The following is a 24,092-nucleotide window of genomic DNA, read 5'->3' as shown; positions in this document are numbered from 1 at the left end:
CTGCATAAAACATAAAATTTGAATTCATAAAATATTGTTTGTCGTTAAAACTAATGCCATCATCTTTTCATCTTCGCCACCATCAAGTATGCCACGTCAAGTTTTACCACCTCGTCCCTTATACGTATAAGAATATTTTGGTGGTGGTTTCAGTTGGATCGGGATTATTTTTTAAACCTCGGCCGCTTCCTCTGCACCCAGCTCATGCGCCTCACCTAGTAGGTATAGAATCAATGTGCGGCATCCGGGGAGCGGTGGGCGGGATGGCGAGTCGAGTGCAGCTTGACCCAGTGACCTTTAGGCGTGCCCTCGTCCACAAAAAAATAATTGATTCGTGCTCCGCTGTCTTTCGCGGTGACTCGAATGGGATGATGCATTTTCATCACCGCATCAAACCACGGTGGCGGTGCAGCGTTCAGTACAATTTGGAGAAAGCCGCAAATTATGAAGGCTATTAATTTCGCATGCACTCATTTTGAAATTTTTGGGTTTTCTCTTTGCTGGAAAGTGTTGGCGACGAAGAGATCTGAAGAAAGAAGAATTTTATTCCTGAAAATTGTTTTGTTACGAAGTGTGTTCATTAAATAACGGGAACTAAATTTTTAATTGTCTTGCGCGAGTTTGCAGAGCACGATCGTAGCTAAAAAAAAATCATATTGGTGTACGTCCCACTGAAGTGTGATAAAATTTTCAGCTGTATTCATGGTTTACTTTGTCTATGGATCCGGTAAGGTTAGACGTGTTTTTATGAGCTCGGCGATTTTCGGCTTACACTTCATTGCTTGTTCGAAACTTTTTTTTTGCCCAAAAACAGTACTTTAACGATGCCCCTGCCTCCATATACACCAGACCTGGCTCCTTGACTTTTTCGTAATTCCAAGTTAAGAGAACCGCAAAGGACCGTAGTTCTAGGAGAATTGATTGAATTTAAAAAAAATCGCTGAAAGTGCTAAAGGGTATCCCAAATCTCGAGTGCGTGAAGTGTTTAGAAGGTAGGAAGAAGCGCAGGCACAAATGAATAATATCTAATGGTGCCTATTTTGATGGCGAGAGCATTAGTTAAATAAATATTAAATAAATAAATAAAAATAAACGAATAAATAAATATTAAAAAACTAAAATTCCCGTTATTTTCTGGACACTATTTGCACATAAAATCTGCTTATTTGTCGTCGATAGCTTTAGTAATCATAATATGGTATAGTAACGACGGACAAGTGATGCCATTTGCCCCATGAGAATAAGGTAGGGAAGGAAGGAAGAGAGAAACACGGCGGTTTCGACATTAACCTGCTCGTAATTAAAGGTGCCAAGGGGACCACCGCTTAACGTCTCATCCGACGGACGAAGTGCTGTGTTGGAAGTGCCAACAACAAAGCATTCAACTCGGAATCAGGCAGTCTCTGATAAATCTATGCCACCGTCGGGATTTGAATAGGAACCACAGGGTGGGAAAGTACTCTAGCCACCATATCAACCCTCTTCCCAGTTCAGTAATCGTAAAAATATTAGTTATTATAGCTATTTTCTCAAAAGGCATGTACTTAGGAATAAATGGCCTTTAGTTACGTCAAGGGTAGTGCAATGGTCTTATTGACACAGCGTTTGCCTGCTGATGAAGGGGTCGAAATGGTTCTGATCCGGGTGAATCCTTTGAAATAACCCAAAAATACCAGGAAATGTCCGAGGAAGGGGGAGCTGGTCCCCTCCCTCTAAATGTATGACATTCACACACTCCTTGATTCCCCTGGAATGCCTCTACCCTCACTTGTTCCAACCAACGTCCGGGTTCATGCACTGACAGTCTGCCGAATCTCTTCTATGTACACGTTTAAGAATATTTTGCGTTTAATGTTTTGTGGTAGATAGGATGGATGATAGGAGGAGTTAAAAAAATCTCGAATTTCAGTCAGGAAAAATCCACCATTACAGGCTATTAACTGGTTGGGTAACTTCAAACTTAACGATCACACACGACGTTAGTGCTCATGGTTTTGCTTCTCCATTTTCTCATAAGAAACATTCATGCAGAAGTGGAAGTCATATTAGAAAAAATATGTTGGCCTAGTGCACAGAATGTTTGGCTACCGTTTGACTTAAATTACCGATGAAGCACAAGGCACTTGTAAACAAAACACCGTTGATGTTCGAGCTAGTCCTGGGTAAGAAACTGGCCGCACTACCTTGTATACATAAAGATCTTATCCCTGTGATTACTTTGCAAAGAGATCTATCCAAACCAACCGCTCTCTGGCAGTGTTGAAGCAAAGGAATGTGACAGATCCCGAAGTAATTTCCACTTTGGCCTGTGTTGGAACAGTTTATGTTTTCCCTGATGGAAGTGAAATATAACGAGGGAATTAAGAGGACTTACCGACGGGAAACATCTACTGTTTTGGGCTATTTACTGTACAAACTCCTCATTAACTAATTGAATAAAATCAAGTTATTCCTCTGTTTAAAATCTCCATTCCCTATCCATCTTCACGCCTACACCTACAGGATTATTTCCGTTCTGTAAGTTACATAATTTTTTTACACTAAAGTAATATATAAGATATAATACATACACTCAAACTCTTGCTCTATTTTGAAGGCTCAGGATGTAAAATACTCATGTAACCAAAATTTTCTTTTAACCGAATAATATCCTCGACTGCTTCCCACCGACGTATCTTCCATAAACATAATTTCACCACGGTTGACAATTGTGGCAGTTTTTGCTTCCTGTTTGGATTATATTGCCACTAAACAAGATGAAATATCTACGGACTCTGAAGTACCTACGTGGATAATGCTAAATTATCACATGGTAATGTGATTCCCGACGTGAGCTTGTCAATGGTATTCGTTCATGAGCTAAGAAGGGATGTAAAAAAAGGGCTATAGAGCTTATTACAATCGTTCAGAATTTACAAATCAATAGTGCGCCGCAGAATAAGAAAAATTGCTTAGCATATACCACACACCGAGCGTTTATCATTAGCTGCCATAATGTGTATAAATATCAAGGTTATAGTTAATAATTCGAACATGACAGAATATCAGAATATATATAAGATCAGTGTTGTAGCGTAGAAATTAAGGGTATTTTCCTGAGCGAAGCATATCGAGGATAACGCTGTTTCGATCTATAGTGTCCAATATCTTCTCCCTGTATGAAACCTCCCTTTTCCGACATTCCGTCATCGTTACGTAACCCGCAAATGTTCGATACCGGAGGTCGCCGGTGTTACATGAAGAGTAGCGGGAAGAGAGGGGCTGGGTCGATCCTCGACTCATCTTCGTTGGCGGTTCAAGATAGCTCTGCTGTTCGTCCTCATTAAGTGCTATTTGCTGTCATGGACTCGGTTTCATTGATGTTCCAACATACGAAGACTATTCGCTCGACATATCGCGCTGCAAATCTAGAACCAAAACGTCAATGCATTCATTTTCCTGGCTAGTCCAACCATACCTTCCCAATAATTTTTATCGATTGTATCTCTTGAATAAAAATAAATATTTATCGCGTCTTTTATCGATCCTAGGGTCATATGCAACGAATGAGTTTGGACGCATGAATTTTTTACCCGTCCTCAGTCCGAAGTCCAAACTACTCCATACTCCTTGCACAGACTTACAGATTCTGATGGATGCACTGTCTCCAATATCAGGCCTAAAATTCTGGAAAACGCCCTAACAGGAGGTATTGCTTGATAACTATATTCGTGAAAAAGCACGTTACATTACTTTTAGTGAGAGGAAATTGACGAAAAATTGAATTATTTAAATTATTTTTCCTAAAAAAAGCGCAGATATTATCGAAAGATTTTATTCATTGATATATTTTTATTTTAGTTATGGGTAAATTCCTCCATTATATCAGATGCTATTTCTTTCTAAGGTCCATATACCATGTGGCTAAATGCACCCAATTCGTAAACCTTGTCCTCTCTGTAAGTCCTCCATGCTTACTCTCTCATTTTTTCGTGGGTTATATCAATTTGACCCCTCTTGCTTTGATTATATTTATTTCCTAATTAAATATTCCAAACATCCAATCTAGTGATTTTCTAAATGAAGTGATTGCTAGTTTACCCTCTTCCCTGGGTCTAAATCTTCTCTGTTGCCCTCCAATTCTCGCTCTAAAGCTCATAGCTTTTGATTCCTATGCTTTTGATCCGGCAACTTCATATATTAATATTATATCCACGTTACCATGATCTATTACAAGTAAAATGACATTAGCTTTCACTCAGTAGGTTTTTGCAGGTTTTTCACGCCCCCCTTCTTGTGTGGGCGTTTTCCTGCCGTGGGTTTTTTCGCTGAAGGATATTACACCCTTATCCTCATGTTTCTTACCCACAAACAGAAATCTTTTTTACACAAAAATTTCACACCTACTTGTTTATCTTTTTTGACATTTCAAAAATAGTATATATTGTATATCTTTTGTATCATAAACGCTTATCTACCATTTTTATGTTTACATGGACGCTATCGAGGGGTTAGGTGGAAGAGGGAACTTCTTAGTCTCACCCTCGCCGGAATAAAGCATATAATTATTATTGTTACATTTTTTAAAAGAACGTAAAATTTCTGGAGAATATCTTTGTTACTTTATGTATATCGATCATAGTCATTGCTTAAAGTGTGTATCGCCATCACCTCCAGCCATTTTGCCTAGATTATTTTCAATGCTTCAGTAATTGTAGAATCTTGTACAATCTTTAATATAATTTCTAATTTGTTTCAAGTTCGTGGACCCGGCCTCAAACTCATATGTATCTTATCTCTCGCAGGAATTTCATCGCTTGTGAAGTACCATAAATGATACAGAAATTGCAGTTCAATGTAAAGCTTTCGTATTAGCGTAACTCGCACGAATGAGTTATTTGATGATTTTGATGGGAGCCAGCAAAAACTTTGATCAGTATTTAAAATCTGTAGTAATTCTCATTATTTATTTAGTTTTATTTGTTACTTCTGTCGCTGAAGTCTGAGAATAAACACCTTTTTTCATGAAAAAACTTAGATCTATAAATTTTTTTCTCCTTCAGGATTGCAGATAGCTTTACATCTTAAGTTCAAAGAACAAATTTTGATCTGGTTGGACTGTAATCGGTCAACAACGATTTTGACAGTGGGAATGAACACAATTTTTATTTTGAATCGAAGGAAACAAGAAAGCCAATAGATAGATGGATCCGGGAACGATGGTCGAATGTGGTATGGTCGAATTTTTAGTGTCTTCCTATCCTAGTTAAAAACAAAAACTATCTTGGAAAGTATTATTAATACCAGACACTTTGTTACAATATATTATGGGAGTATCAAAGTGTCTGTTATTGATAATATGTAGCCCTTCTACCGCGTTCAAGCTTCAAGTTTCGATTAAATATTGGAAAGTGTTGTAAGTTATAACCCGACGAAGGAAAAGGTGATTTTTATTCGGGTCCACTTGAGGCTGGCTGGTGGATGTTGAAACGAGTTCCTCCGACTAAAAACGTCTTCTCAGGCCGTTTGAGACCATTCAGGCGAAAATAGATTGAGGTTTTATACATTTGAGGTATTGAGGACGATTTTCCATATTATGGTCGTAAACATGGGCCCAGAAAAGGGTTAAAAATTTACTTTCCCTAAATTTTCAATCGATGGAAACAAGAAAACCAATAGATAGATTGGATTAGGGTGCGATGAAAAACAGAATTTGGGTATAACCGAATTTTTTGTGTCCTCCCATAATTTTAAGGTCCAAGCCAATAGATGGATCGAAAAAACTTAGATATATAAATTTTTTTCTACTTAAGGATTGCTGATAGCTTTACATCTTCAGTTCACAGAACAAATTTTGATCTGGGTGGACTGGAATCGGTCAACAACCATTTTGACAGTGGGAATGAACACAACTTTTATTTTGAATCGAAGGTAACAAGAAAGCTAATAGATAGATGGATCCGGCGATGGTCGAATGTGGTATGGTCCAATTTTTAGTATCCTCCTATCCTAGTTAAAAATAAAAACTACCTTCGAAAATGAAAAGGAGACTTCGTCGATTTCCACTAATTTATTTTGTCCATACGACATGTTTCGAACCATAGAGGTCATTACCAAGTACAAAAATGGAACGGTAAGCAAACATATATACTCTTTGAAGGGGATGGGGGAGAGAGTAGAGAGTAAGAGTATAATACGTTTGCTTCTCCCCTTCAAAGAGTATATATTTTTGCTTACCATTCAATTTTTGTACTTGATAATGACCTCTATGGTCCGAAACATGTCGTATGGACAAAATAAATAAGTGTAAATCAACGAAGTCTCCTTTTCATTTTCGAGTATTAACTTCCACATAGTTGAGCCTAATACAATTGAACTGTCTTCGAAAGTGCCAGAAATAATGATTCGGCGAAGGAAAAGGTGCGGAAAAAGAAAAGGAAGTAAAGGATTGGAAAGACAAATTCAAATTCATCTCGTTATAAAATGTATTTCACGTTGGTCTCGTCCTGAGCAGCTTCACACTTCCTCCACGGACGTTTTCGACATCCAGACCACTCTCATTGAGCTCAGAGCGAGGAAGCACGAGTGAATATGGAGTGTGTGCGGCTCCGTCAGCGAAGAGACCCGCATCATCGTGGCCGAGACGAGGAATCCAATTGATCAGGTCCTCGTCCTCAATGCCGGCCGACTGCTCTCCTCCAAGGGTGGATTTCCCACTTTTGACCCTCCCGCCCCCACAACCCCCGGCTCCACCCCACTCCCCCGCCTCCAACCCCCTCCCTCCCTCTCCCCACGTATTGTCTCCATCGTCTGCGGGGGATCAACCTCGAATCCCCCTTCCTCCTCGTCACACCCCATCCCCTCCGATGGCTGACGGCCCCGGATCGCGTACACGAATTGAGAAGCCGTTCATTGGAGTGGCGAAAGGTCGCGGGAAATCTGAACGCGTCCCGCTTAGCTCGCTCGGACGTGTTTTTGAAGTGGGAGACTGCCGAATAAGCTGCCCCGGGCTAGAAGCGCAGCATATTAGCCGCGTGAGATGGTCGGAAAAAAATGAGGAAAGGTCGAGTGTGACCAACGAAAAGGCTGCTATGATAGACAAAAAGAAAAAAAGGAACATTTTCGTCGTAGCACTGACCGAAGGCAGGTCAAGGTCTATCTTTCGCCCTCAGCGTCAACCTTTTCTCAGCTCGTTGTCACTTAGATAGAAAAAAGTGAGCTCTTAAGAGTCTGGCCTGTCAAAAAGTAGTGTTTTACAGTGTAGACACGTCGTATCTTGCGATTTGATCGTTGGATTATTCTTCCTCATAGAATAATCCTCTAAAATCGCTGGCACAGAAATGGTTTTCCAGGTTTCGCTGATGGTAGGACCCGCCCGCCTTTGTGACGGTGCGGGATTCCTCGTCCCAACCCTTCCTTTCCTATCCCGTCCCAGGAGGCGTTGCCGGACTCCTATCGCGGCGGCGCCTCCTCCCTTTTTTCTTCCTGTCCTCCTCCTTCTGCGGTGCAGAGGTGATAAGCTAACGCTTCCAGACCTCGGCCCAGGAGTGTAACCAGTGAGCCCGCCCTAGGGTTTCGTATCCACAGTGTTAATACGTGGACACTGAGGAAAAAGGATGAAGAATGACGGTAGGAGTTCGAGATGTGGGTCGATGGTCCTCATTAAGAATGCTTCCTTCCTCGACTTCTCTGCTTATGCTAAAATCAATGTCTCTGTAGAGTGATGATGAATGTTACGGGTGAAGTTGTTAAGGAAGAGAATGGAAATGATGAAATGGATGGGGAAGAACGATGGAAAAGCTAATAACCGTGATAGAGGGTAGAACGTTGATAAAGCGAGGAAAGAGCCATAAAAAAGAGAGAAAAATAAGTCATTGTGGACCTTATTTTGAATGAAAGAAGATAGCTAAATGTTGTAGGGTGGGCAGGCCGTGGTAATTTGAAAAAAATACCCTATATAAAACTACCTTTACCGGTCAAATGCCTTTAATGAGGTCATATTCCCGAAAAATGTATTTGGTATGATTCCCAATTAGTTGGAAACTAAAATCCATTCGTCCCTGGAGGAAGGGAACCATGTCTCGGTTAATTACTTGGACAATGAAACACACAAGTAGGGTAATTTACTACTTGCCACCTAAAGTTTATTTCACAAGGAATTTTTTCCTCATGCTACCGTCTCTAAATATTATTGCTTTCAATTATTCAACCAAGTTCTTAGGCCACAGTTAAGTCGGCACCACATTTGACCTCTTCATCATCATCATCTGCTGACAGACACCTTCGGATTCCGATCATGCTTTGTGTTATGACTGGCTAAGTTGTTCCATCTTTTTAGTGTTTTCAGATGACTTCTCTTTTTATTTTCTCTTCTCAGGGTTTGCTCATTAATCCAAAGCACTGTTTATATCGAACTATTTGACATTCTTTATCCTTCTGAAGAACCTCATTTCCAAAACTACTTCCCCTGACTTCTCTTTAGCTGCTTAAGTTTATGCCTCACTGGAATAATGAGTAATGCTCCGAATGCTATTTCTAATGAACTCAAATATGACTCTCATTTTCGTCTCTATGAATCTTCAATGAATTTATTCTAGTGACCTGGCCTACTTCATATCATCCTCACTTACTCCGTATCCCTGTTTGTTAAAGGTTTAAAGGTTCATAAAGGTAAAGGTTTATGTTTTTGGACACCGATGGATAGGAAGAGAAATTATGAAAATAATACAAATTAATTTATTGGAAAACTATATTGCAATGAGCAACTTGAAAATTTATGTTAAACGGTGCTAAATGCAGTATTCTGGAAAAATGTTAGGAAACAAAAATTTGGATGTTAACTCATTTACGGAAGAATCCTCTTTCTTATAATTGATGGAAAAATTCGACATTTTGACTTCAACCATTGGGCTTATTATTTTATATATTATTATAAGCATATTTTCCTGATTTTTAGAGGCGATCGCTCTTCGAAAACGGCGTGAAATATGAGCGAGGATGACTATATTTAAAAAAAATGTATTTTACTCCATAAATTGACATTTAAAAATGAATTTCTTGCTATTAGTATAAACATTCAAGCGAATGAGAATCAGTCATTGGATTTCTATTTGCATCAAGCAAGCAGATTAATGGGAATTTATTAATGAAAAATGCCTAATAGGGTAGTTTCCTTCATCAAAGAAAACGAAAGGTATTGATTGCGATTCGTTACCCACTATTAGTGTATTCATAATATACAAATTATTTGGTTTTAGAAATACCGGTTTAGACGAATGGCAATGGTTAATTTTAACCGCATTTGAAAAAGGCCAGATTGGCGCCCATGCGATGCCACTCCATGTGACGTCACAGGGACCTAGTTTCTATACGAGTAGATGGGACTTTTACATTGTCTGAGATTACCAATGCAAGCATGAGGCATAGAGCTCAGGGAAACATCTCATAATAATCACCTATTAAAACTGGCTAAGGTCGGAAAGTTTTCTTCGTTTGATGAGGTATTAATAATCCTTATTTAAGCCAAGCGCTACCAGCTAGTAGGGTACTCTGGTACCTGCTAGCAGCTTGCGTCGTTTCAGCGCTCAAAGCCTCGCCCCAAGGTCACCTCACTTGCGGCAGCGGGAACCAGAATGACGTCACACGGAGTTTTCTCGGCATTCATACTTAGCCGTCGCGTTTTCGCGCGCTTGAAAATTTTCACTTTTTATTTAATCGCGAAAAATAGATATCGTCATTTAAAAGTCTAAAAGCGTGAAATATGTACTCTAGGAGTAATAATCTTTCGATTTAGGCAATAAAATAATATTAGGAAACCACCCTATTGAATATATTGGGAATGTCTAGTCAGCATTGGTTTTCTCGCAGTTTAAAGCTGAAATAATAAGACTCGATTTAAACGCCACCTGTTGCAGGAATTCCATGCGTGACCGTGAAATTTCTAAGCTCCTTGCGAAAGAATGCTTTTTCTTCCACATACTTGGAAATGTGATCCTAATGGTTATCTAAGCTTGTAAACGTAAAAAAATAGCATATAACTATATCTCAATAGGAGCTCTTACGATCGTGATGGAATTCTTACCTTAATTACAATTTGATATAGCTTAAAATTTGAAAAATGTTTATAATCTAAGAAATACATGCTGCATGGGTAATCCGATGTTGCTCGCTTGTGTTTTCCGGCACGTATGAAAATATTGTTCAAATATACGTGCAGTGAATTGTGCTGTAAGTAATTATGTCTGATAAATTATATGGTATGAAAAATATAATTTCGGAATATTAAGAAATTATTAAGAAATTATTAAGAAATTCGGAATAAAGTTCTACACTGATCTTTTCTGGATAACAATAAATTTCTCTATTACACGATGCTTATTTGGCCACTTTCGTACTAAAATCTTCCATAAATCGCGTTCTGAATATCTTTTCGTGAATAGTCTAAAAAATACGTAAAAGGAATACACTGTTGCTACTCTTAGTGTAACCTTTAATTTTAAGTATTTAGGTAACTGAGTTCTTAAAAAATGTATTCTCTCTTGATTAAGGTTCGATTATAATTTTCATTTTGAAATATAATACAATAAATGCGCTTCATTTTTTCATAAACCATATCTAATTCATAATAATTTGGTCCTATAAAATTATTTTCAGTTAAGAATTTTTTACATGGTGGGACTACGTTGAAAACCTTAACCTTACCTATTAAAAGTAACTCTATTAAATATTAGGTTCTCAGTAGTCACTAATAATAAGTAGCAATATTCATGTTCTTACTTCATCACAACTCTTCCATTCAGAATTTAAGTGGTAACTTATTTGTAGCATTCGAATTATGTTTACGATTATTATCGAACCATTCAGTGTAATATTTATGTTTGCTATAAAAAAACTTCATGTCATTTCATAATGTATTTCGGCATTGTTTTTGAATTTTAAACTGAAGACTAGATTTATAAATTCTATTCCTATTTATACCATACATTTTTTCAGTAGTTTAGACTAATTTTTTCAATATTTCAGCCCTTCAGTACATATGTGTTTTCATATATTTTCATAGAATATTCCACAACTCTAATATCTGTTCTAGTGCCGAGAAGGTTCAGAATAGCACCATAATTTCCTGGTAGTAACTCTGAAAGAGGCCCGTGTGTAGTATGTTTTTCGTCCAATTGACGAAAAGCGTCACTAATCTCATACGAAATTTTTTGCCTTGTTCCAAAATTAAACCCGCAGATGAAATACGGCAGACCACTTTTGCCGTAAAGACGAATCCATAGGTAACGCGTCTCAAGAGCCTGTAATCATGGAAACGGAAAGGTACGTCTGGTCAATTATTCTCCTGTGTACATGTTGTGTTGCTAGGCAAATGTTTCCACGCCTCTTGGATGTACTCTGTAGCTTAGCAGTGTTAATTTTAGCCGCAGCCATCAGAATACTATGACTATCCGGGATTTAGTCAATTCTGCCTTTTAAATACAACCTTGCTACTTTTTAGTTTCCGTTACCCCATTAACATGAAACATTTAGATGATGTTTTCCTATTTTGACGGCCATTTTTCCAGGCATCGTCTGATGTAAAAGAATTCCTCAAGTCCATTTAAAATTGCAAACTTTTAAGTAGAATGATGACGGATTGATTTAAAGACCAAGTTTTTTATCTAGTAAGTTGCCAATTAATCTCTTTTGATTCCAGCATGGAAATATCACCGAAATATTGAATTGCGAACGTAACAAAAATTATCTGCTATAATTTTTATACGTTTATTGGAAAATAGATTCAAAGAAGTGAGTGTGGCACAGTAGCCGATTTATTTTCTCTTAAATATCTCAGTTGACGTGGTATAGCGTGATATGGCCATTAGGAAGAAGAGTTTAACTAAGCAGTTGGACCCAAATTTCAAATTTGAAAGAATTACCATTTTTACTTGCACTCGAGATACTTAAATGTGATACCTAAAGAACTATATCTTAAAAAAACTTTTTAAGAAATTAAAATTTGAACAGTTTTCTGGTCATCGCCTATTTTTAGGTAGTTGGATTCTTAATTACTTGCTAGCTATCCGTCAACGAAAGAGATGATTAAAAGTAAAACTATTAGCATCACCCTCATGTTACTCCAACATCTTCCATCTACATTTACGTCATGTCATAAGAGTATTAGTTTGGCTAGTTGGCTTTTAGTTAAAGGCCGATTGATCGGTTTAATGATAATCATGTTATCTACTCATTTTAAGCAATAAAATTTAAAAATAGCTAACTATTTTAATTGATCAAAAATTATAAATTTCAGCTCAGTGACGAGGTTTAAATTATCCCACTATCGCTGTTATTATTGTCATACGGTACCGATCGATGTGTTGGAATGAAGATTTACGTAATCCATTTCTTACCAAAACACGTTTTCTGGGAACGTTATTTTTTACGGTTAATTTCTGAGTCAATAATCGGAAGTAATGCATTTACACTAGTTATTTAGTCACTTTGCATACGTTACGGTATTGGAAACGTATATTTTGAATAAAATACAAGAGAAATCACTATGCATGAATAAATTATGTCACTTGAAGCACATCTGCAAAACAAATCACATTTTCATCACCTTGATAAATTAGTAATTCTATTCCGCGTTGGTACTGATGTTTTCAGTTTCATATTCTGCTATATTCTGCGGCGGAGAGCATTTTCCCTTTTTGCCTAGCGTTAGTCTATTTTCTATGAAATTATAGTGATGATTGTACATACAAACAGAGCGATTCTGTGAAGAGGTAAGCACAGCTTTGTGAGACAAAAGTAGGCCCAATTGAGCGGAAATTAGCAAAAGATCGTCCAAACTGCTAAATTATTATCAGAATTACTTTCTTCTCTGATATTTATGTGCGTTAAAAATCAAATAAAAAAATCCCGAAAAAATTATTTTTTACTCTTACATCTCCCTCAGTCTCATTGTTCACATATTTTGCTACGCGGTTCCACTGTCAATAACAGGAATCGGTTGAATTTTGCTAAGCTATTACGATGAGTCCGTAAAATGTACATGCAGGCAGTGCACACGAACTTTAGATCTTAAAGCTTCACTGTGAAAGACCCCTCACTTAACTTAATACAGTGTGCCAAAATATTGAAATAAAATATAACTCGATGCCTGAAAGTTGACATTCTTTAGATAACCTACATGCCTTCATCCCCATAGTTGACATATTTCATTAGTTTATAGGTTCGATGAGCCAAGTTTTGTTCGTAAAATATAAAACTCATCGACGCTTATGACAGAAGTTAGCCTTAGAAACCCTATGTTAATATCCCAAAAGCTTCATACCATGCCGCATTTCAAGAACTGTACGCTAGACTGTTACATCTCTATCCTATTGTATAATTCCTCAGTTGTGCACCATATTGGAAACCATAAAAAAGGATATCCTATCCTATTAGTCTACCCATTAAGCCATGATATTTAGACCTTTTAACGAATTTTAGTGAACTGCTTTTGTAGTCAGGTCCGTTGAGGTAATGAAGATATCAAAATCTACTTCTTACCTACTTAAAATAGCATATTAAGCTGTACATATAATGCATAGGCCTGTATATGTATACAGAATATAAGTAATGTGCTATTATGGTGAGATAACCTAACATCAGTCACGTTCAAAGCTGGTCTTAAATTGGCATTCTAGGACATGTAGTGACTTAAATGCAATTTCCTCGCTTGAAGAGATTGCTATCAAATAAAGTTTCAATACATTCTTAGAGGTTGAACGAATATTTGGTAAATCTTTTAGAAAAATATGCTTGTGTATATTATAACGTCTTGGAAATTTTCATCATTTTTTTCACTCAATATAATTAAAAGTCTCTAAATAAATTATTACGAACTAATAACTGAATACTTACAAAGATGAATATTCTGTAGCATAAGGAAAATGGATAATTCTTCCTATATATCCTACCTTAGATTTGAGTAAAGAATAAATGCATTACTTGCTCGAAAATGTAAAAAATGCATCAAAATCCCTTTGCGGATACCTCACGGAGTTTAAAAAGCTTGATTACGCAGAGAATGGATTTTGTCATTGCTACCAATTAGAACAGCTGTTATTTCGGTAAATTCATATTCACTCTTTAGATACATTTTTTGTGTGCGGTGAAATTGTCGCAGAACCTTTGCTATTGTAAGATTATTTAAAACATACTTGAATTTTAAGATATAGTTTGAGCGTACCCACGACAGTCGAATCCATTATTTTGCTCAATTATTCAGTGCATTAATCGGCTCTCCACAATTGTTAATGTTATAATTTGCGTCATATGGTTAGAGTATTTCCATTTCAAATTCTATCGATTTCGAACGAATATTTCCATCAGAATTTTAAAAAAATATTAAATTCAATGATGTAGTTGGGAAAATAGCAAAGACTAATTTTACTATTAGCGATTGCGAAGCCCTGGGCATAGAGACATTGTTTTCAAAAACTAAAACCAGGAGTAAAGTGTGAAAAGTCGTAGATTTTCCTCGCGAATTTTAATAGAGAGATTCTCTTGGTCTCCAGGTGTTTTAAGATGCTTTTGAGAATTGGAAGCCGAGGTTTTATTGAACGCCGTCACCCTGTTGGGTACTTGAGGAAGTTCTATAGAGATAGCATCACGGCCGCTCCCAATATCTCATTTTTGCCAATTTTCCGTTGGTTTAACTAATTTAAAATTTGCACTATTATCTTAAAATTATCAGTAAACATTTAGTAGACCCTTTTGAAAAATTCTTTTTCGGAAATATAAAAGTTTTATCTTTGAGAAAATAGTGGTCAAATTGTCATTTTTAAGAGACACGCGAATAATTGTTTGGTAAAAAAATGTAAGGTTACTTACCCTGAAAGTTTCAACTCAAAAGCGATTTAACCAAGAACTAATATCGAAATATGACCATTCAATGGGGTATAAATTGCTCCTTTAATCACCAGCGGTTCCATATAGGAACACTTACATTCAAAAATCAATGGGAAATAAATATAACTCCGTACGTTCCACAATGACACCGACCATGGTTTAGTTACTTATATTATTATCAAGGTATCGAAGGATATCAAAATTACGGTTGGTGTCAATAAATGTACTATGTGGAACAGGGATTATAATTAAAGTATACTACCGATTAACGCAGGTTTCCGTGAGGTATTTAAGAAGTGTTTTGACATTCTCCCCTTTCTTAATGGACTATCCTTATGAATTCACAGTAAGGCCTAAGGCTTACTCTTTTTTAATCCTTCTAAAAATCCTATTCCCTTCCTTCATCTCCCTCGTTTACCAATCATTCTACCCTCAAACACTGTTTTCAATATCCTCTCCCCGCTCAGTACTCGCTCAATCCATACTATTTGTCTCCTCCGTAACCCATCAAGAAGCTGCCTCTCATCACCCACCATGTCAAGCACTTGTTCGCTTGGAGCGGACGTAATGAAATTTACTTACCCATATCGCGGTTTCAAAAAGTGAAGCCGGAAACCTTACATTGTTAATCGCAAATAAAAGTTTCCTTTACTACTCGATATATCCGACGGCACCAATACTCCCAATGAAAAGTGTTCGCAGTGTCTGATTTCATTTGTTTCGTCCAGCCCCACGGTCAGCAGCAGCGCGGCGGTGGTCAGCACCAGCAGCATCAGCCCGCAGCCGCCGTCGTTGGTCCCCCTCAGCCCTACGGAGCTCCCCGCCAAGATGTTCAACGTCGCCGGCCTCATCTCCATCATCCTCTTCTACGTGCTCATCTTGGGCGTGGGAATATGGGCCGCACGCAAGAAGCAGAGCGGCAACGATTCCGAGGAAGAGGTGATGCTCGCTGGGCGAAGCATCGGTCTCTTCGTCGGTATCTTCACCATGACAGGTCAGTTCACGACGAATCAAGGTGAAAATTGATGCGAATGTCGTTTACCCAGACCCAAAATCTAAGCCTATTATAAGAACTCTCATGGGGGTCCTGCAGGGTCAGTAACTCTATGGTCTCCAACATGTCGGTTACCAATTCCGGGACCGTTAGCAGGGAAAATAGGATGGAGTATGATTTGCTTGCCGACATTTAAACGTTTTTATTATTATTTAATATCTCACCCTCGAATATAATTTTCCTGATGGCTGTGCCCAAGTTGGGAAACAACACGTTAGAGGCCATAGACTCACCCCGCTATCAACGAAAGAGCAATTACTGGACGTCTTTCGTCGGGAAAACATCAAGTTGTATTTCTTTAAAAGAATCCTGCGAATGAAAGGGAAAGATTAGCTAAGACTAAAACGTTCTACCTTGTACAGCCATTCACTCAAAAGAACAGGCAAGGCGAGCTCTACGTCCTCAATAGTGAAATAGGAAAGTAATCTCCAAGCCTAACTTTTCGGCAATTGGAGACTTTTTTTTCTGTTTCATTCTCTCAAAAGTTAAAAATAAAATTAGCTAAGAACTTACCGCCCTATTTTCACGGATTTTGACGGCATGTGAGCTTCAGTTCGTTTGCTATTTGACGGAGAATCGCTCATTTGGGAAAGTAAGAGCTCTGAGGAGTGTCAACAGCAAAGAACCACACGAGCCTGATGCGAGAAAATGAGTGGAAGTTGGGTAGCGAAGACCTAATCAGCCGGAGCACGCAATGCCGTCAACTTCTCTGCGAAGGTGCAAAAAAGTTTCTCGGGTTTTCCACCGGTTGATGTCGTCCATGTCTCCCGACGTTTCGAGCAGCGACTTGCTGATCATCCTCAGGGGATCTTCCGAAATCGGCAAGATCGCTGCTCGAAACGTTGGGGGACATGGACGATATCAACCGGTGGAAAACCCGAGAAATTTTCTGCACCTGATACGTCGGGAAAACATAAGATCATACACTTCTCCACGAAGGATTTAGGCCGTCAAATTTATGGACAATGGAACGGATCGAAAAACGGAAAGATTCGCATCCTTTTATTCTTCAAAATATGTCACAATAGGTAGATAAGAAATTGAAGACGAGACCAATTAAGCCATGAATTCCATTACGGGTAGCGTGGTATTCACATGGGTTGCTAGAATGGTAGATTGCTGATCGAAGGGTCTACTAAATAAATAGTACCAGGAGGAGCCTTTAAACATCTTCAAATAAAGGTAAAAATTATTCATTTTGAGAGTGGCAGCGGGAAAGGAACTGGCACTCCTTTCCTGTATGTACGAAATTCAGCTTAATCCGGGGTTTTAGTGAGTTTCACTGCTGCATTTCGCGGCAACGCTATGACGAAACGGAAAATATGTATTATCATAATTGCGGTTTCTCTATTTCGTCCCGGGCGCGTCCCAGGAGTCTTCGTCCCGACCGATTCGCGAGCAGTCAAGAACGCAGACCTACGCAGGCATAGCAGAAGGGTGTTCTAATGCATTGCCGCTAATTTTATGCTACGGCATGACTGAATTGTGTCAAAAGAAATTGCAAAAGATTACTTCAGTGGCTTCCAGATGCCCCTTGATTAGGACATTGATATAAATCTTCTTCACAACGTCTCCTTTTAAGTGTACAATTTCTGGATAGGCGGAAAATAAATCCCTTTCATTAATTCATATTCAACTACTTCTTCCAGAAATATCAGCAACATAAGATCATGTTCAATTTCTGAATGGTGGTATTCTATGAGAAGGCTGCGGACTCGATCACTGAACTATCGTAAGTGAACTGCCGTTTTGGCGGGGGAGCGACAGTGCAGTGAATGCAATCGGTGGCATGTACCGAAGCAAGGACTCGTTGAAGCCGCGAGACACCAATGAAACCCCATATATAGGTCAACCCTAACTCATACAAACAAGCATTCCGGTTTCATTACTGAAAGATCAAGTTGATCATGATTCATTGTGTGATGCCGCATATAGAACTCAAGGTAGAGCAAGAAGTACTTCTTGAAATATGACTCTTCCAGCATACAGTGCATATTATGCGTATTCATAAGTGACCCTAAAACATGTTTTGGAGGATAGGAATTCGGTTGTTGAAATATGTGGTAAATATCTTTAAATATAGCAGTTAAAGCTTGGCATTGGCAAGCGGAAGGAGAAGCATTGATGAGTTTTGAGTCGCTGGAGGTGAGCGAATCCTGAAACGGTAGAAGTCCACTTGGCAAGAGTTTGATGTGAAGAGTTCTCATGCATATAATGGAGGCTACTGCAACTGTTGTTTCGATTTTTTAAATCGATGTTTTTTCATTTATTTGCTAATCTATTAATGGGGAAATTCCCAATTGATGCCTTCGGAAGCTTTGAAGATGCGCAGAAAAAGAGTTCTTATTGCATACTTTGCCTAAATGGACTTATATTGTTTTGAAAATCAGGGCTTCCGTCTGTAAGTGTTATATTTAAAGATAATTCTTTCTGGTAGGAGAGCATGTTTACCAAGTGGGAGGAGAGATATGATACTGACCGAAGGGCTTCCAGTTCATATTCCAGTTGAAGCCTTTTAGCACCCCGAAAACGATCATTGTTGCTTTGCTCTCCAACAATATCCTGTTGGATATTTGGATACCGATCGAGGGATTTTCGGGTCTCATCTTGTATTTCTCTATTTGTTTCCGCATTGAGCCCTTAGAAATATATCTTTGTCTATGTTCTCAGAAATGTTATTGTCGGAATTATTTCCCAGGTAGATTTTAGGAGTTCTTTATTCGAGACACTATCACGTGGTCTACCTTCAACCCTTTCTAACCCAGAGCTGCTTCTAGAATAAATTAAATTTCTAGGCTTCTCGTTTTACAAACGTGAAATTTTTTTACTCAATCATAACTATTGCGGCGGCTACATATTTTTTCATTATACTTCTCAACACTAAGTAACACTTACTTTAAATCTTTCCTGAATAGAGCTGAAAATATATACATTTTTGATACTTAGAAGCAACATTGGGTTATATGGGTTAATGTGGCACCAACCCTTTTAGGCCTCTGGCAAGGGTACTACTACCAGAAGTTCGTCAATCTAGCGCTCGGAGTCATAAAAATGCGCAAGTCTCCAATATGGCTGCTCTGTAGCCCATTAGAAAGGTCTCTCAAAGCTAGGTGTACTAATAGGGTAGTTTCCTTCATCAAAGAAAAAGAAATCCAATGATTGCAATTCGTTACCCACCATTACGGTTTTCATAATATACAAATTATTTTATTTTAGAAATCCCAGTTTAGACGAATGGCAATGGTCAATTTTATCCTCATTTGAAAAAGACCAGATTGGCGCCCATGCGATTCCACTCCACGTAACGTCACAGGGACCTAGTTTCTACACGAGAGGATAGGAGTTTTACATCGTCTTAGATCACCAATGCATGCATGGGGCACAGAGCTCAGGGAAACTTCTCTTAGTAATCACCCATTAAAATTGCCTAAGGTCGGAAAGTTTCCTTCGTTTGATAAGGTGGTAATAATCCACATTTAAGCCAAGCGCTAACTGCTAGCAGGGTACTCTGCTACCTTTTAGCAGCCTGCGTCGTATCAGCGCTTAAGCCTCGCCTCAAGGTCACCTCACAGGGCGGCAGCAAGAACCAGAAATGCGTCACAAGGACTTTTCCCATCATTCCTACTTAGCATTTAACTAAACATTTAACCGCAAAAAATAGATATCGTCATTCGAAAATCTAAGAGCGTGAAATGCGTACTCCAGGAGTAATAATCTTTCGATTTAGGCAATAAAAAATAATAGGAAACCACCACCCAGTTTTGAGATGTACTCTCGAAGTACCTATGCACCAAATATCCTGTAAGCAGAAGCTTATAGAATAATCATTCTGTCTCGTAGGAGAGCGTATTGACATAGCGGGGCGAGCCACCAGATTTTAATGGGTTAATCCTTGGCGAAGGTCAAGGTGGATTAGCAAGGTTCAGATGTTGGTGATTTAAATTGGGAAAGGACGGGTACAGAGATGAGTTCAATTTTATTAAAATAGTCTGTTATCGACAGCTAATGATAGATGCCAATTGCCAGAAGCAGTCGTTAAAACTTAGGAATCATTCATATCCTCTCTTAGTAGAGAGCCTGGGATAGTTTCTTGAGAATTATTCGCCGGGAGAGCACACGTGGCTTTATCGTTTTAGGAAATAGTATAGTAATATAGTAAAGGGCAAATCTGTAAGAATTGGCACCACCTTTTCGTATACTAATGGTTTACTTACAATAATAGCAACAGGCTAACGCAGTGGCGCAGCTAGGAATTAAGGTTGGGGGGGTTTAGGTGCAACTAATACCGGGGTGTGTGGAGGTAAGGAATACCCGCCAGGATGAGCCGAAGGTGCGAGATAAATAAATTGCGGAATTTTAAGATTAATGGTTCAAAATGGTGAGTTTTACGGCTCTTTGAGGGATATTTTTATTAATCCTTACACTATTATATGAGTAATATCAATCCAATCCAGTAATATGGATTAAACTTAAAAATTATCTGAGCTCTGGGGGGGTTTTATCCCCCAAAATCCCCCCTCGCTGTGCCACTGGTCTAACGGAGATCAGGTTTTTTGGCAACGTTAACAAAAGTGTGAAGATGGTGGAGATTCTTCTCACTTTTTAGGTGGAACTTCCCTCGTCTGGATTTTCCTTTCGTCGCATACTTTAAATGTTTTGGCAAGCTCACTTTCCTTCTCATCTCCGTGGAGATTCTCTCGCGGTTCTTGCGAAGGGGTGTCTCTCCACTCAAATTGAGGTGGGAGTCTGGCCGACTCCAAATGAGGAATTCCTCGACTTGGAGTGGGCCCTACTGTCTCCCCACTCCAAAAGCACTTCCTCTGCCTCCGAGGGGTAAACGTAGCAATCTGCACCCACTACAACCCCCTCTCTCCTTCACACTCCTCTGCTGTGAGAACCGCAGGAGGGGTGGGTAACAGACCACACCCCCCCTCGTGTCTTCTGTCGTGTGTACGGAGAAAGGTTTGGCTTCGCTGGGAGAGACTCAAGCTGGCGGAGTGTGGGGTCGGCCCCATAATCCACCGGGCGGTCAGTGGGTGGCTGAAAGATCGATGCGCACTCCCACATTCATTTTTTTTATTATCTTTTTTTTCCCTCGTTTGTCCTCCCCTATCTGCACTCCTACCTTGCTTTCTCTCAAGGCGCGCGAGCTCAAAATAACGCCCCCTCCTTCTTCCGAGCAACTTCACCGAAAAAATAGAAGAAAAAAAAGCTTTGCGACCGAAAGAAAACCTCGAAAAGACTTCCTTCCATTCTAACCACTCTTGCTATTCATGTTTGGCGACTGCTCTTCGTTCAATTGACTCTGAAAAAGCACTGCAGCGGAGGAGATACGATTGGCTTGGCTGGAGGGGCACTGGATTTCCATGCTCACGTCCCTATTTCGAAGTCTGGATTATATGTTTTTGACCGAGGCTATTTAAAATGTTTGCTTCACTCCATTAAACAAATATTCGCCAAAGCGATATTATTTAATAGTAAAATTAAAGAGAAAAAGTATTTTCTCCTTTAATATGTAAATTTTTCGGTACTTAATGATTCAATAAAACTTGAAGATGTATTTGAATAACTAAATTCTTTTATAAAATTAGTTCTGTAAAAAATTTTTTCAAGTTTTATTTGCTTTGCTTTCGGATCATAGGAACGCGCAAGTTTCCGGAATGACTAATTTGTAGCCCATTAGAAACGTCTCTCAAATCTAAGTTAGAGAATACAGGTTTGAGAAGTGCCCTCGTATAGTACTTATACATTAAATATGCTGTATGCAGGATCTAATATATTGGAAATAATCGTTCTTTCTCGTAGGCGAGCCCAGCGACGTAGTGTGTTCCTCGTTTATATTCGACAGTTTATTATGGAAAAGTTCCACTTAATTTTTATCGAATTTATTTTTATTAAAACTTAAAATTAAATACCTTAACTTAAAGTTTTAATGAACATTGTAGACGCTCCTTAGATACATTCGGAGGAAACTTTATTTTGGGAAAATATTTGTTAAATTTCATTGCAGGGGTCATTGGCGTACCTTGGCGTACTTCTGTGAGGCGGTTTTATGGATAGTCCGACTAGTTAAATTAACAATTAATTAAAAGGCGTATATCCTCAAGCAGTACTGTTTTACGAGAAAAGAATAACTATTTTGGCTCTATTAAAATTTTTAGCGTTAGATATTATGTTTGTGAACAACAAATCAATGATTAAATTAGAAATATATTGAATATTCCAGGAGAAACCTTTCCCGAAGTATTTTCGTAAAATTTATTACCTTATATTAACCGTGAATAAATATTTAACTTAGCTATATAACTCAAATATCGATGAAAACTTAGCATTGATAGGAAATAACTCACTACCTCTAAGTATCCAATGCCAGCTATTATTTTTTCCTGTTCCTTTTTCTCCACTCTTGTTAGGTAATTTGAGATGCTCCTATTCTTTCTCCACATGTTCTTGGCTATCTAAAAGCAGTCTTTTTCCAGAATCCATGTGATTATGGCCGTGCCATCTACTTATTCCTCGTTTAAGAAAGTTTCAATCATAACATGAGAATGTGGACGCAATGAATGTCCAGCTGAAGTCATCGAAGCGTAGGAAATTGGTTTTATTGATTATACTGAGTTCTTTGACCGCCCTCAAAACCAGCAGTTTTGGTTGAAGCTGGTATGAGAGATAATTCGGAGTGGAATGATTTCCTTCAGAACTCAGTGACCTTCCTGTTTTACATTATCCTTATCCAAGCACGCCCGTTGTGTCTCCTATCTGATAACTTTTAGCCATTGTTTATATTTTTATTGGAACCGGTAGCCTCGTTCAGTTTTCGTGGAATTTCACGCCTATTTTCCGCCTTTGCAGGTACTACGAATCCGAATTTTTACCTTCGCGTGACACTGTCACGTTAAAAAAAATTCCCTGTATCGAACGATACAATTTCTGGGAAGAGCAAGGAAACAATACTAATTTTTTCTCTCTTTTTTATTGGTTCTAAAATTTCAAGTCACTTGAATGCGTTAGCGTAATTTTTCTTCCTTTAACTCTCCACGATCACACCTGTCAACCCATAGTAATCTCACTATGGAAGTTGCATAGCATTAGTATTTGTTTCATCATATTAAGGGTAAGACATTCCTGTTCATCACAATTAGTAGTAATAACTTAAATATGGACAATTTCACCAATTATATCGTCTACTGTCGTTGACTTTAAAAAAATATAGGGACAAAAATGTTTGTGATTTTTTATCCATCGCCTACTTCACCACCAATTCGCAGAGAAAAATCGACCCTTTCGTCGTTTAGTTGATGACATCACGACCTCATGCCGCACGTGTCACCTCCTCCTCTACTCCTTGGCCATTGGCATGGACCGCGTTTTGGGTCGTCGTTGTTCATACTGCCTCAAGCGATATATTCCCTCCGTGAAAAGTTTTCGCTGGGCGAGTTTATGCGCCAACTGTCTAATGACGTCAAAAACTCATGAAAAGTGGGTGATATCTCTCGATATTTCTTTAAACTTACAACGAAAAATATTCCGCAGTCAGCGACTTTTTCGTGACTTATCTTTCCCTTCCATCTAACGAGTTATTTTAATGAATTACGACTTCGGATCTCAGCCAACGACCCCATTTCATATGGAAATTCATAAATACGTCAATAAAGGCCAAAAATATAGTACTTTTAATCCTAATTGAATTTATACTTTTTAAAATTTTAAAACTCTTCTTATTTCAAAAATTATACCCCGGTGTATCTAAATTGTCAAGCGGCTAACAAGTCAACGTCTTTCTGTAATTGAAATATAACTGTGTGTTGCTGGTAGCAAATGCCTCTATCATTGCTATAATCATCAAGGTTTCCTGCATTATTGTTCCATTAATCATGAAATGTAATTCAACTCGTCTTCATATTTACAAAACACCCTTCGTAAATATAATTAACAGTTTCGAAAGGTGTGCTAACGACCTTTTATCGAGTATTAAACGTTCATCGAATCGCAGACTTTTCAACCAATTGAGAATCGAGAATTACGCATTCGCATTGGTTATGAGGATAAAAGGTATTTGGTTGAAATCTACGTCTAGATGTCTAGCGTTGAAAACTCATATGAATCACGTTTAACCGTTGAAATCCGCATCATCGTCGGGTGGACTGCGAAAAACTCTCTTTGAGGAAAAAATTTTCCG

At 38.4% G+C, this 24,092-nt stretch overlaps 1 protein-coding gene across 2 annotated transcripts in view; it reads left to right on the top strand.

Annotated features, from left to right (window-relative positions):
* Nucleotides 1–24,092, top strand: part of LOC124160163 (high-affinity choline transporter 1) — a 93,926-nt gene that overhangs the window by 20,605 nt on the left and 49,229 nt on the right. Inside the window, exons 2-3 of one of the 2 annotated variants that reach the window (XM_046535920.1) lie at nt 11,215–11,298; nt 15,588–15,853. In XM_046535920.1, the coding sequence (XP_046391876.1) occupies nt 11,285–11,298; nt 15,588–15,853 (280 nt within the window). In that variant the 5' untranslated portion in view covers nt 11,215–11,284. The remainder of the gene's footprint in view (nt 1–11,214; nt 11,299–15,587; nt 15,854–24,092) is intronic. The other variant, XM_046535921.1, reaches the window with a different exon arrangement.

Source organism: Ischnura elegans, chromosome 6, assembly GCF_921293095.1.
Source record: "Ischnura elegans chromosome 6, ioIscEleg1.1, whole genome shotgun sequence".
Lineage (NCBI taxonomy): Eukaryota > Metazoa > Arthropoda > Insecta > Odonata > Coenagrionidae > Ischnura > Ischnura elegans.
The sequence above is the reverse complement of the archived record's forward strand: the minus strand, read 5'-3'. Positions and strand labels throughout refer to the sequence as shown.